At 41.1% G+C, this 15188-nt stretch overlaps 1 protein-coding gene across 3 annotated transcripts in view; it reads right to left on the bottom strand.

Annotated features, from left to right (window-relative positions):
- Window positions 1-3318: 3318 nt before the first annotated feature.
- SLC16A4 (solute carrier family 16 member 4) overlaps window positions 3319-15188 on the bottom strand; it is a 29333-nt gene continuing 17463 nt past the window's right edge. Inside the window, exon 9 of one of the 3 annotated variants that reach the window (XM_066353115.1) lies at window positions 3319-3592. In XM_066353115.1, coding sequence (XP_066209212.1) covers window positions 3453-3592 — 140 coding nt within the window. In that variant the 3' untranslated portion in view covers window positions 3319-3452. Of the gene's footprint in view, window positions 3593-5293; window positions 5931-13078; window positions 14156-15188 lie in introns of those variants that run through there. The other 2 variants (XM_066353116.1, XM_066353114.1) reach the window with 2 other exon arrangements.

Below are 15188 nucleotides of genomic sequence, written 5' to 3'. Positions count from 1 at the left end.
TCTGTCTGACTGCCTCCCCGTTTCCAACTTCAGAAAGAAAAAAAAAAAAGAAAAAAATATATATATATTCATTTGTCTATGTTAGTACCATAGGGAATAAATGTGAGACAGTGGGTTGATATTTGTGGCAAATGAATAGCCAAATGAGGCAAATACTATATGTAGACAGAAAGCCTTTATATAAGTTGGGTCTGGCTTAAGAGAAACCACTTAAGGTTTTTAAAATGTATTGAGCTTTGGTTTTATTATTGAAGTCTTCGGAGAAACCCCTGTTCATGTTTTGCATTATGTCTTTCTTAAAAATAGTAAAAATCAAATATTAATACAGTGTGTATTTTCACTTAATGAAAAAAGTTGATTTTATAGTTAGGCATGTTTATTCACTAAGGAGCTAATTTTTGCAAATATAGTATCATAAATATTAATATGCCTAGGTTATTTGAAAAGATCACAAAATTATCACTTCAGTCCATTGAAGTATAATTCTTGTTTGTTTTTTATTTTAAATTAGAGAGTTACTAAAGAGAATTCGAGGGCCATGAGCTAATGAACACTGGAAATCGGTTTTCAGAATTGGCTCTCCCAAGGACAAGCCTCGTTACTTTAGGCAAATAACTTGGACTTAATTTGCTTTTGTTTCTTATTTATAAAATATAAATAATAATACATTTCTAGCTTCCTCACAGGATTCACATGATGATACTGAGGTGATAGGTGAGAAAGAACTTAAAAGTACTGTAAGGTTATAGAGTTCTAGTATCAGAAATAATATTTAATGACCTCTATGGAAGATCTTTTAACACTGATGGTATGGCATTTTCTTAAGAGTAAGCGCTGCAAGAAATACCCCAGCAGTTTTAAATATAACTCAATAACTAGCTGAGAAAGTATACTGAACTTTTATGTTCAAATGATCATACCTCTACTAAAAATATATATATTTATATGTATTTCAAGGCTTACAGTTTATTGTAAGTTTGTAATAAATTTATTTATAAAAGCTAGTATCTTCATATTAAGGAACTGGAGTGGCTTGTGCTTAGGCATTACCTTCTTTGGTCAGGTTTGGTGACTATTGGAAGACCTAAAAAGTGGGGTTTTTTTTGTTGTTTTGTTTTTTTGTTTTTTTTTGTGGCAGAGACAGAGTCAGAGAGAGGGACAGATAGGGACAGACAGACAGGAAAGGAAAGGAGAGAGATGAGAAGCATCAATTCTTTGTTGCGGCACCTTAGTTGTTCATTGATTGATTTCTCATAATGTGCCTTGACGGGGTAGAGGGGGGCTACAGCAGACGGAGTGACCCCTTGCTTGAGCCAGCGACCTTGGGCTCAAGCTGGTGAGCCTTGCTCAAACCAGATGAGCCCGTGCTCAAGCTGGTGACCTCGGGGTCTTGAACCTGGGTCCTCCACATCCCAGTCCGACACTATCCACTGCGCCACTGCCTGGTCAGGTGGAAGACCTAAAAAGTTAATTAGTTTAATAGCTATATTATTATTGCATTATAGCAGATGTGTTTGTTTTGGTTCTTGGGTACTTTGCATTTTCATTTCAGTCTGGATGTTATATTTTATGCCAATTTGAATTAGAACAAATTGATTATAAGATAACAGCTTTCAATTAAATTAGCTTCATGAACTCGGGGTACTGCCAAGAAGCCAGGGTGATCTAGAGAAGAAAGAAAGCATAGTGTTTTGGGTTGGTGTATGTTTGAATTATGACTCCCCCACTTAACTGGGTGTTTAATTTCTTGGACCATTTATTCATTTGTAATCATTGTATCTGCTGAAGATTAAATTAGATGATATATGAAATGTCCCCATCGCAGTGACTAGTATATTATTAGGTGTTAAAATCAAGTTATTCACTGATCTGTCTCCCCAAACACACATACTGGTATGTCTGAAGCCTGATACTTGTTTTCCTCTTTGCCCCCTTGTGATATCTTACGGGAAAATGAGAATGGAAATTAATGTACTATTTTGCTTTTCTTGAAACCCCATATACATCTGGGGTAGTATTTCTAGATAATGGCTTCTAAGAAATGTGTTGACATCTTAAAATATTGCCCAAGAACAGTAGTAAATGAAGGAACATCATGAGTTAATTACAGTGAATACATTAGTTAGAGCAGTGTTCAGCTTCCTGTAGTCTACAGATTGTTCAGACTTTTCTTAGCCCACGTCACCCAGGTTTGGGGGGACTATTCCATTGAGTATGATGAAGAACATCTCTTGCCTAAGAATCACAAATCAGAATTCCAACTTGGAGTTCTTTAGTTGATTCTGCTTAAAATGTAGTCTGCTTTCATCGGAGAAAAGCACGGTTGCCCTGGGAAGTTAAAAGTCTCCTTTGAAAACTGTTATTGCCCAAAAGGGAAAGGGTAATAGAGCTGAATGGTTCCTGGTAGTTTATTGATTTCTTTTAACATAGAGAGCAGAAGAATGAAAATTAGAAGCTACTGTGTATGAAGGATTTTTTGCCTGATTCAAGTGTACTTGCATTTAATCCACACAATATATCTGCGAGGTAGTCTGGGGATATTATCCTGAGTGTACAGAGGAGAAAATTGGGACTTAGGTGGAATATCATGAGGTCACATGGTAACAAGTGGCAGAGCTGAGATTTATTATTAACTTCAATTGCTGTTTGTGTGTGTGAGAGAAGTGGGGTTTCTGTTTTTTTTTTCTTCATATTATCTTAAATCTACAGTGTAGAAAGAATGCTAGATATTTGTATTTAAATGTAAACCCTATACATTTTAAATAGGACCAACTACTATTTTTGCGATAACTGAGATTCAGACCCAGGTTAATTTGGCCCAGAGTTGATGCTGCTCCGTGGAGAATACAGAGATGAATAAAACATCATCCACCTTGTTGGTCTTGGAGGCTGATGGAAATGATTGACATGTAAGCTCCCGGAGAACTCTGTTAAAAGTTAGATGGGGTTCCAGTTGAGAGAAGGAATTAATGCTAGGGAAGGTTTTCCAGAGGGATGGCCTTTGAGTGACTCAGATTGGGAAGGACAGTGAGACTGCCTGGTGGTGGAAAACAAGCCTTTGGGATTGTAGCTGGTGGCAGACTTTGCACAAAGGCACCCTTAATGGGAGGGGGTGACATTTTGGAGCTAAAACAGGCTTTCAGTTTAGGATTTTTCTCTGTAGGGAATCAATAGCTACTTTAAAGCAGAAAAGAATGGAAGGATGTTGTATGGCCAGTAGTCACAGCCACCATCACAGCTGCCTGGCCCATGCAGGTTCCCATTTGATTCGGACAGATGGTAATGAAACAACAGAGCCAAGAACTGGTGGGCCATTATTTAATCCTAGCTTGCACCTAGCAGGCAAGAAATACACACAGTGGGAAAACACTTCCCTTTCCATTCAGGGCTCCCAAAGCCACTGACTTATCCGAGTTTCCTAGAATCAAAGGTTTCTAGCTCACCAGCCTTATTCACCTCTGTTCTCCATCTCCTTCTCTCTGCACAAACTCTGCACAAACTGGCTTCTCCTTCAGCACTCCGCCATCTTGGCTGCTTCTCCTCTCCGCCATGTGGCCTTTCTCTGCTCTCCTACAGCATGGGCTCCTTTGCCCTATTTTATAGTGTAGAAATCAAAACCTTTAATCCAATGTACAAACAGGGAAGTCTCTGATACAAAGTCACTTACCTGAGGCATAATGGGATTCCTCATGAGAGTGCACCACCTCACATCATGCAACATTTAATGGTGTAGGGAAAAGCTTAGTTTTGAAAAGATCTTAGTATTAAAAGGGTGAGAAAGGCTTAGTCTTAAAACTAAGCTTTAGGCTATAATGACCCTGCCTGTCCTCCACACCCAATGCAAACTATAAGCAAGCAAACATATATCATATTTACAAACTTATTTGACCAACAGATGCAATATCAACAACAATAGTTTAAAAAGGAGTGTTTTGAAGGAGATGCTAAGAGATGTTGCTATTGCAGAAAATTTTAGGTGTTCTTCCTTCTTAAAAATCAAAGAATAGCCTGACCAGGCAGTGGCGCAGTAGGTGGAGCGTTGGACTGGGATGCAGAGGACCCAGGTTCAGGACCCTGAGGTCGCCGGCTTGAGCACGGCCTCATCTGGTTTGAGCAAAGGCTCACCAGCTTGGACCCAAGGTTGCTGGCTCAGTCTGCTGTGGCCCCATGGTCAAGGTGCATATGAGGGAGCAATCAATGAACAACTAAGGTGTCGCAATGAAAAGCTGATGATTGATGCTTCTTGTCTCTCTCTGTTCCTGTCTTCTGTCCCTGTCCATCCCTCTCTGACTCTCTCTCTCTCTGTCTCTGTTAAAAAAAAAAGTCAAAGAATAAAGGGCTTTCTATTGACATGTAATTGTTTAAGTCACATTATTAATTAGTTAACAATTATTCCATATTTAAGAAACATCGGCCTGACCAGGTGGTGGCGCAGTGGATAGAGCGTTGGACTGGGATGTGGAAGGACCCAGGGTCGCTGGCTCCAGCAAGGGGTTACTCGGTCTACTGAAGGCCCGCGGTCAAGGCACATATGAGAATCAATGATCAACTAAGAAGTTGCAACGCGCAACGAAAAACTAATGATTGATGCTTCTCATCTCTCCGTTCCTATCTGTCTATCCCTCTCTCTGACTCTGTCTCTGTAAAAAAAAAGAAAAGAAAGAAAGGAACTTCGTTTAGTTTAAGAGTATCTCCCATTAAAAGCCACGTATTCAACATTCATAAAACTTATAGTTCTAAAGACACATCTAGATATTTAGCTGGATTATTTTAGATAATTAGATACAGTGAAAATAATATTGTTTGGATGGGTAGGGATACTAAGATGATCTTGAGGTAAAGGGTAGTTTAGAACAATTATTTTTTATTACATAGCAATCCATGTTTATTATAGAAAATTTAAGGCCCTGGCCAGTTGGCTCAGCGGTAGAGCGTTGGCCTGGCGTGCGGGGGACCTGGGTTTGATTCCTGGCCAGGGCACATAGGAGAAGCGCCCATTTGCTTCTCCATCCCCCCCCCCCCCCCCCCCCCCCCCGCTTCCTCTCTGTCTCTCTCTTCTCCTCCCGCAGCCAAGGCTCCATTGGAGCAAAGATGGCCCCGGGCGCTGGGGATGGCTCCTTCGCCTCTGCCCCAGGCGCTAGAGTGGCTCTGGTCGTGCCAGAGCAACGCCCCAGAGGGGCAGAGCATCGCCCCCTGGTGGGCGTGCTGGGTGGATCCCGGTCCGGCGCATGAGGGAGTCTGTCTGTCTCTCCCCGTTTCCAGCTTCAGAAAAATACAAAAAAAAAAAAGAAAAGTTAAGAAAAAAAAGAATGCAAAGAAAAAGAATAGCGCTAATCAATTAGCAAAGATAGACTTTTTGGGTATATAATATTACAGTCATTAAACAAGGTTTTAATATTCAGATTCCAGAGTTCTAGATACCATTGGCTATATTTAATACTTTAAGAAAAAAGGTTGTCTTTACATATTTTATTGACAATTACAGTACAATTGAGAGTTTAGTTAATTTATTATTACAGTACATTCTGATTTTCATTTACTACTTAAGGTAGTGGCTTTAACTGATGACAACCTATTAAATACTAACAAATGGGATAATTTAAATTGCTATTATTTCTTTCTTCCCACCAATTAAACATTCTTTATTTGGTTTGCCTTCTTATTTTACAAGGGAGGAAACTGTTCTCTTCTGAGCTTTATTTTCAGTGAATTATTCCTGTAGGTTTTCTTTTGTTTCCAAGGACTTACTGGTTTAACTTTTCTTTTGTTATGCTTGCACTTGATTGCAGTCCTTTCTCCTCCTGGTCAGACTCTGCTTTTCCATCTCTCAGCCAGTGGTACAAAGAAGAAGGAAGCCGAGGAGAGGAAATAGCATGTGCCAGAGAAGTAGAAAGAGCCTGCGTATGTCTGGGTGTGATCATATAACCAACCTGGAAGGAAGGAACGGTTTCTGTTAGCCAAGCCCACAGAGGGCGATGTTCTGCCCAGCTGGGGCATTGCTCCATTGCTCAGCAATGGAGCTCTTCTTAGCACCTAAGCTGGAGGCCATGGAGCCATCCTTAGCACCTGGGTCAACTCACTCCAACTGAGCCATGGCTGCAGGGGTGAGGGGTGTAGAAAGAAAAGTGAGAGGGGAAGTAGAGAAGCAGATGGGTGCTTCTCCTGTGTGCCCTGACTAGGAATCAAACCCAGGACATCCACATGCTAGGCAGATGCATGAGCCATCTGGCCAAAGCTGAGAAAAGTCATTCTTGACCCAGAACTCATCTTTGATCTTAGAATGGAAGTTGGAGAAAATTAGGGACACGTACCATTTCATTTTATGATGAATCTCATTAGAAGGCCACCATTCTTACAAAGAAAATAATTGTGAACTCCTGATGTTTTTCCAAAGAAAAACAATGAGAGAACTGACCTCACAGACTCCCTAAAAGAGTGTCAGGAACTTTGAGGGGGGAGGTGTCTACTGGCCATACTTGATAGCTCCCTTTCTAGAGACTGTGCATATTATGTTTGGAGACACAGACTTACATTATGGCTTTTATATTTAAATCCAGAAAACCCTTAGAAAGTTAAAGCTGTTATTCTGATCATTTATTCAAAATGTTTTGGTGCTGTATGCTAGCATGGTTCTGGGTACTGGGGATGTGAGCAAAATGGAAAGGTCTGCCCTCATGGAGCTTACATTGTGTCTTGTGATTTTTGGTTCTCTCTTGGAACATGACTTCTCACTGAATGTATAGAGTACATCCTTTCCTTTGGTCTGATTGTATATTCTATCTCCTTTCCTCTTTGCTCTCTTTATTTGGCTCAGATACAGTCTTTACATTTTTTTAGATTTGTTGTTTCAGTAGCTTTATGTTTCCTGGTCTCAATGTAATGAGTGGATGGCATGTTTGATGGCCTCTTAAATTCAGCTAACTTTACTTTTTACTTATTGACTCCTTGTTTGATCAGTGACCTCAGATGTTTCTTAAGCAAAAGAGTGAAATGAAAACAACTAGGACAGGTCCTTGTATTATTTTGACTGTGATTGACCTTTATCTGAGAAATAGGTGACCAATCTATCAACTCTTCTAGAACTCTCTAGAAAGGAAGGAGTATGGAAAGCAGCCCCCTTCTATCCCTTGTCATTCTTGCCTTAGTCCCACTAATACGGCAGATTTACCAGTATATACATAACTTGTGAATTATGCGGCAGCAGTATTAGAAATAATACTATGGAAAGAGACTAGAAATTCTTGGCTGTGGAGGTAAATAGTGTTATGAAATGTTAGGAGAGCACAGCTAAAAATAGTGGAAATGGGTTGTTGTCGTTTTTAAGAAGTCCCAGAGGGCCCAAAACAGTTTAAGAGAAAACTGCTTATAAGCCTTCGGGGTTTCACCCACATACTTGGATAGGGAGGTAGTGTTGCAAAAGGTTAGGAGAGCACAGCTAAAGATAGTGAAAGCAGGTTGTTGTCTTGAAGAAATGTGAGAGGGCCCAAAACAGGTTAAGAGAAAACTGCTTCTAAGCCTTTCATTTCACCACATACACACATTTCAAGACAGAATGTTGCTTTAGAAACATTCAAGATTAAAATATGTTTAATAGCCTGACCTGTGGTGGCGCAGTGGATAAAGCCTCGACCTGGAATGCTGAGGTTGCTGGTTTGAAACCCTGGGCTTGCCTGGTCAAGGCACATATGGGAGTTGATGCTTCCTGCTCCTCCCCCGTCTCTCTCTCTCTCTCTCTTTCTGTCTCTCCTCTCTGAAATTAATAAATAAAATATGTTTAATATATTTTCTTACCAGGGTGAGGGATTGTGTAGAATATTTTAGAACTGTTTCTATGTTATTTCTGTGCAAAATTTAATGAAATCATGTTTTTAATCTGTTTCTCTTATTTATACTTGATAATCGATATATTAATATATGTTTTTGTCCTATCTCGAAGACCCAGTTGCCATTCAATAGAATTATAATGTGCAGTTGAGGAATTTTAGGAGTCTTTATAATAGCAAATATGAGGCGAAATGTAGGATGCAGGACTAGAATGTGTTATTGATTGTCTTATGAAAGTATTAGCTGCTATAATCAGGCTTAGATTTAAGTGGCTCCTAGGTAAGTTAAATTCAGAACTTGTGTTAATATTGAATTATCTACTGTATTTGGTTGGAATAATTAGTCTTTCCCTGCCACCAAAAAGTAAAAGAACACTGTATATTTGGTCTGATTTTGTCAGGTCACTGTACTTTTTTGGTAACAGTAGGAAAAGCTGTACAAAGATGTACTTTCAACCCTAAACAGTTTAATACCTTTAAGTGTATATTTTTAAAATATTTTTGATAGTTCAGAAGCCATTGTATTCCAGCTGTTTTTGTTTTTGTTTTGTTTTTTTGTATTTTTCTGAAGCTGGAAACGGGGAGAGACAGTCAGACAGACTCCTGCATGCGCCCGACCGGGATCCACCAGGGGCAATGCTCTGCCCACCAGGGGGCGATGCTCTGCCCCTCCGGGGCATCGCTCTGCCGTGACCAGAGCCACTCTAGCGCCTGGGGCAGAGGCCAAGGAGCCGTCTCCAGCGCCCAGGCCATCTTTGCTCCAATGGAGCCTTGGCTGCGGGAGGGGAAGAGAGAGACAGAGAGGAAGAAGGGGGGGTTGGAGAAGCAAATGGGCGCTTCTCCTATGTGCCCTGGCCGGGAATCGAACCCGGGTCCCCCGCACGCCAGGCCGACGCTCTACCGCTGAGCCAACCGGCCAGGGCCTCCAGCTGTTTTCAATGAAAACACATGCACATAAGTTAACATTCAAAAAAGTGGGTTCCTTTTGGTCATTGCAAAAGCATTGTGATTGGCAGAGAAAGTCGTGATTTGGTACCAGCCACAATTCAGGAAAATGTGTGTACATCTGAGTGTCTGCAGCAAGCTAGTGTTTCTGTATGCAGCTGACATGGAGAGGTACACAGGCCGCTGGTGCGGCCCTAAGCTGCAGTCCCCTGTGAGCACCTCCTGTGTCTCCAGGCGTCTTGCATCGGATTCACCTGAGACTCATGTTAAGCGTACTTCATCCTGGATGGCACTCAACTGATTCTTAGATACAAAATATTGTTCTCCAAGTTACTTCCTTATATCTAGAGCTGTAAACCATGTTTTGGGCAGGAATACCTAATGTTTCCTGTGATAATTTAAAACAACTAAGAAGGTAGGGCTTAGCTTTCTTTAATAGTTTTGAAAACCAGTTTTCTTGCTGTCAACACAAAAGGATTTAGAATGATCTGTCAAATTTGATAAGTAATACAGTAATCTAAATTCTTTTTTATTTTATCTTTTTAGAGCGAGAGAGAGACAGACAGGAAGGGAGATTAGAAGCATCAACTTGTGTGGCACTTTAGTTGTTCATTGATTGCTTTCTCATGTGCCTTGACTAGGGGACTACAGCTGAGCCACTGACCCGTTGCTCAAGCCAAAAATCTTGGGCTCAAGCCTGATGAGCCTGTGCTCAAGCCGGCAACTGCGGAGTTTCAAACCTGGGTCTTCAGCATCCCAGGTCGACACTCTATACACTGCGCCACCGCCTAATCAGGCTAAATTCATTTTTTTTAATGTCAGCATTTTGGAACTATTTAACATCATTTTATGGGTTAAGCCGTACATGTTTAAAGATGAATTTAACATCCTGTCTAAAACGTATTCGTACCTGTGGTATCTCAGAACTTGATTGAGCTCAGTTATGAATCCTTTTTATTAGGATTACTACTGTAAGTTTACTGTTGGTCATCTTGTGAAAACTTGAAGTACATCCAGATGGCCCTTAATTCAAAGTCCCTTGATACTAGTTCAAGTTAGTGACTAAGCATTCAGCAGGTGACTAGCTGGTGTTGAACCAGAACAGGGGGACTTCCAAGGTGTGCTGAGGCAGTGGTATTCTCTCCTCCCTCCGTCACCAGAGCTGCTGGCTGCTGTTAGCAACCTGTCACTTTACTTTGGGTGTGCTACACAAGTATTTTCTATATGTGCCATGATGGGAGAATACATATATTTTCAGTAATCTTGGGAAATGTGGTTTAGCACATTTAAACCTCAGTGCCTTTTTAAAAATTTTTATTTTTTTATTCAATGAGAAGAGACAGACTCCTGCATGTGCCCCAACCGGGATCTACCTGGCAAGCCCACTAGGGGTGATACTCTGCTCATCTGGGGCATTGCTCTATTGCTCAGCAGCTCGTTTCAATCGAGCCATGGCTGCAGAGGGGAAGAGAGAGAGAGAGAGAAAAACGAGAGGGCGAAGGGTGGAAAGCGGATGGGTGCTTCTCCTGTGTGCCCTGACTGGGAATCGAACCTGGGACTTCCACATGCCTGGCTGACGCTCTACCGCTGAGCCAACTGGCCAGGGCCTCGGTGCCTTTTAAGACCAGAACTCTCCCAAGGGCCCGTGATGGAGACTTGCAGTAAGATTTACTAGGAATGCTTTAGGTGCTAGCTCTGTACTTTGCATTTTATTAAAGGGTTGTGGTCTGTGTTGGGATTTGGTAGCTTGACTCCTTGGCCTTGTAAAGGAATATACTTGCAAGGGAAGGATTAACCCCCTCCTCATTTTTAAACCACACTAAAGAGCTATTTGGATTTATTTTTGATTTTTTTTGTTTTTGTAGGGATTCATCAATCCTGGAAATACTGAATCAAAATCAAACTCTCTAGGGCAGTGGTTCTCAAACTCTTTGAAGTCGGGGCACATTTAAAATCCTACAAGTAGCCTGACCAGGCGGTGGCGCAGTCGATAGAGCATTGGACTGGGATATGGAGAACCCAGGTTCGAGACCCCGAGGTCACCAGCTTGAGCGTGGGCTCATCTGGTTTGAGCAAAAAAGCTCACCAGCTTGGACCCAAGGTCACTGGCTTGAGCAAGGGGTTACTTAGTCTGCTGTAGCCCCACGGTCAAGGCACATATGAGAAAGCAATCAATGAACAATGAAAGTGTCGCTACGAAAAACTGATGATTGATGCTTCTCATCTCTTTCCGTTCCTGTCTTTCTGTCCCTATCTATCCCTCTCTCTGACTCTCTGTCTCTCTAAAAAAAAAAAAGTCCTACAAATAATTGTAGGCACACTGTATACAAGTTTCTGAGAAATATGTTATAATAATTAAGTCAAATGTTAAAGAAAAAATATAAAGTCCAAGAGTGCTTTTATGGTAATTAAATGAAATAAATACAACAAAATTAAATTTATTCGGACATTAAAAAACATTTTTATGTTACATTTTTTGAGTTATGCTTCTTTAGAATTCGTAAAAAAGTTTAAAAAAAACACGACACAAAAGTTCTCTCTCTCTCTCTCTCTCTCTCTCTCTCTATATATATATATATATATATATACACATACATTCTCATTAAGATTAAGTACATTTGGCAGGTCCTGGCGCGAATGTGTTACGTTTTTTCATTCTTGTGTTTATGAGAAACATGAGCCTGATGTGTCCTAGCTATTTCTTCAATGTTTGGGCATGTATTTGAAAGGCAAACTCTCATTTCCTCATCAATACATTGAAGAATTCCTCTCTTTTTACTCTTAATTGTGTTGAGTGCAGAAAACCCCCACCATACATATCATCTTAACTTTACACTAAACAAAGGATAGAAGAAACTTGCCTCCAGTCTTTCCAGGGAACATGGGGGGTAGTGTAAACAATCCAGCACCACAGCTTAACAGCCTTTTGCAACCTCATCAGGCAAGTGAGGTGGGGGGTTGGGCAGACTGTCAGTTTACAGCCAATTCCCCACACCTCTCTCCCAAAAATCTAAACTCCAAAAATCCTGTTGGTGTTTTGGTCCCAACAGGCACATATTTCTCTGGACTACCATAGGGTGCACCTGGAAATCGTCTAGTGCCCTGGCACACACTTTGAGAACCACTGCTCTAGGGCATTGTAGGGAAAATCACTGGGTAAAGAAATGATTACAGGGTTTTCCTCTGCCTCTTCAGGGTCTATAATATGTCCCTCGGGAATTAGGGGACAGAGGCCTGCGCTCTGCATTCTCACCTGTCCCCCACTGACTTCAGCCTCCAGAGTGATTTAAAGCAGACCAAACGTTGAGTGTTTTGTTTGTTTTCTAAATACAGTTTCAGGCCATAGAGAAATTCTCAACTGATAGGCTAAGATGACCGATGAATGTAGAGGGTGGTTGAGAACAGGTGGAGTGAGGACTGAATGGAATATTTGTTTAATGTATCTCAGGTGAGGTGGAAGAGAGGTCGTTTCATCCTCACGAATGAGCTATCATTTCATGAGGAGCTGCACTTACCCATGTTAGTGGGACAGAGCAAGTTTAGAGCGATGAATTTCCATCTAGTCTCTGTCTTTTCTTATAAAACACAGAAAAATAGTGCAGAATTACCAGTTTCACTTCATGGTATTTTTTTTTATTTTTTTATTTTTTTTATTTTTTACAGAGACAGAGAGTGAGTCAGAGAGAGGGATAGACAGACAGTAACAGAGAGAGATGAGAAGCATCAATCATTAGTTTTTCATTGCACGTTGCAACACCTTGGTTGTTCATTGATTGCTTTCTCACATGTGCCTTGACCGCAGGCCTTCAGCAGGCTGAGCAACCCCTTGCTGGAGCCAGCAACCTTGGGTCCAAGCTGGTGAGCCTCGCTCAAACCAGATGAGCCTGCACTCAAGCTGGCGACCTCGGGGTCTCGAACCTGGGTCCTTCCACATCCCAGTCCGATGCTCTATCCACTGCGCCACCACCAGGTCAGGCACTTCATGGTATTTTTGATGAGGTGTGAGATCGGCAAGTAATAGCAAAAGAGAGGTGTAATTAATTATCCTTTAGGAACTACTATAGTTAACTTTAACTTATGCTGGTGTACAATCGACCTAAAATTATGTGGCATTAGAAATGGCTTTTCTGCCTGGCCTCTGGTGGCGCAGTGGATAAAGCGCCAACCTGGAACACTGAGGTCCCCGGTTCAAAGCCCCAGGTTCAAAGCTCTGGGCTTACCAGGTCAAGGCACATGTGGGAGTTGATGCTTCCTGCTCCTCCCCCCTTTCTCTCTCTCTGCTCTCTAAAATGAATAAAATCTAAAAAAAAAAAAAAAAGAAACAGCTTTCCTTGAATTTGTTGGAGAAAATCACTTCTCTGAAGTACCTCCTGGAGTGAATGAATCTTTAATATAAGGTAAGGTCGTTAGGTTATCAAATACTTGTGGTGTTTTAGGGAGTTTTTAGATGGTAATTTGATTTAAATATATTAGCATTATGCACATTTAAGGTTGGGAATGGGGGTTATGTGGAGGAGAGGGAGGCTGCATTCAGTTTTATTTTATGGGCCCTTGGTTTTATTTTTACAAGAAACAGCCTTCAGCATGTTGAGCTCACACGTCAACTGCTTTTGGATATAAGATTAGGAATTTCCCATGAGTAGCTTTATATCTCTGATTTGTGTGTTGGAGAGTATGATTATATATTTGCTTTTTTCCCCAAGGCACTATTTTTGTATTTCTATTGCTTCCTGCAGGGTTTACCTTTGTTAATAGGGCCTACTAGAAATATAATAATGTTTTAAAAGAGCAATAGTTTTTATTTTTCCACCACTGTTTTAGTTTCCATCCTGGTGCCAGCGTGTAGATCTAGATGCCAACTACCAGCAAGAAACAGCAGTTGGGTTTGGACAGGTGATGACATTTGGCCTTCACTTAGGTCTTGGTCGCCTGAAGTCCGGAAACCTAGAACAGCTCTAAAACTGCCCTCCCCTGCAGCAGGCCATGTTATCTCTATGACTTTGTCACTTAAGTACTGGAAAGCAACAGGAGGGGCGGGCTGTGGGCTACAGTGGGTAAGGGTGGCTTGTGGAGGACCTGTGTGTTGTTGGGGAGTAATTTGAAACTTCCTTGTCGGTGTTGAAACAGATTTGGTGAGAATTTGGAGTGCACTCCCTCCCAGGAGCACGTCTGCGCCTTTCTTTCTCAGCAGCACTCCCTTCCTCAGTTCCAAGGGTCCTTGTGAGACTCGCAAGCAGGGGAGCTCTTCCCGGGCTGACCCCCTACCTGTCCCCAAGGCTCCTTTGCCTGCTTCCCAGTGAGCTGACAGCAGCCACCGCCAGCCTCTCCTGCTGCTGCTTCTGTCCTAGGCCTTCCTGTTTCACTGCCCCCAGCTTTAATAAACGTGCCTCAAAGTTAAAAAATAGAAAATAAAAAATGTTGTTGCTACTATATTAGTATAATCAATGTTTTAAAAGTTGTATAAATTTCTTGCCCATGTGCCTTATTTACATTTTTTAAAAGAAAAATGTGTAATTTTAAGAAACTTAGTTATGATTTCTATGGGTTTTCTATGCTTATTTTTCCCTTTTTTTGTTTTATTAAAATATGCTGTATAAGACTAACTTGTTTTTCTTTTTTATTTCTATACAGGAAGGAGAAAAATATTGTTTTGGTAACCAGTGTTACCATTATTAAAAGTGTTTTGACTGTGGATTACTGTGGAAAGTTTTATTGTTTACTGATGCTAATTTAAAATGCCTGTAATCTTTTATAGGAATTTCAACTTTTGCTATTTGGTAATAACAGTCGAACAGGTAAGTAAAAAAAAAAACAGAGAATCTCACACAGTTTTGAAGGCCTAAGCTGGTTGAGAATTTAGTATCGTGTAACCAGCAAGCCTGTTGATTTCTTGAAAGCTAAGACAGTAATGGAGCAACTGCCCAGTCCTGTTGCGAACAAGCCTGTCTGTGAATCAGCGTTTCTGATGTTTCTTTGGCAGTTGGTGCTGGAGTCAGAATTTAGAAACAAATGTAATGGCCTCTGTTAAAGTCCTCTGTTGTTTCGCAAGGAGTGAGTTACAGAGGCAGAGGCTTTCGGGAAGCTGCTTCCGCTCCTGCAGTGTGCAGCGCAGCGTCGCAGTCAGTGGGAGACTGGGACGGAGAAGCAAGCCTGACTTATGTACGCATCGACCCTCATCATCTTGTTTAAGATGCTGAGAGCGACTCGCAAACTAAAAAATCTACACATAAGCTTTCAGTGGCAGCCTTAACACTTCTTTTGACTTTTTTTAGAACTTATATTTGTAATATTCTCAGAATTAGCAGGTAGAAAGTTTATCATGAGCTTTCTTTTTCCTCACATATTGTGCTAGGGTATTGTACCCTTTGGTTAATAAAAGGCTTGTAAATTTTTTTTTTTACTCACAGTAAGAAATGTACT

Source organism: Saccopteryx leptura, chromosome 11 (assembly GCF_036850995.1).
Source record: "Saccopteryx leptura isolate mSacLep1 chromosome 11, mSacLep1_pri_phased_curated, whole genome shotgun sequence".
Taxonomy (NCBI): Eukaryota; Metazoa; Chordata; class Mammalia; order Chiroptera; family Emballonuridae; genus Saccopteryx; species Saccopteryx leptura.
Note: the sequence above shows the minus strand (reverse complement) of the source record. Positions and strands in the feature narration are given on the sequence as shown.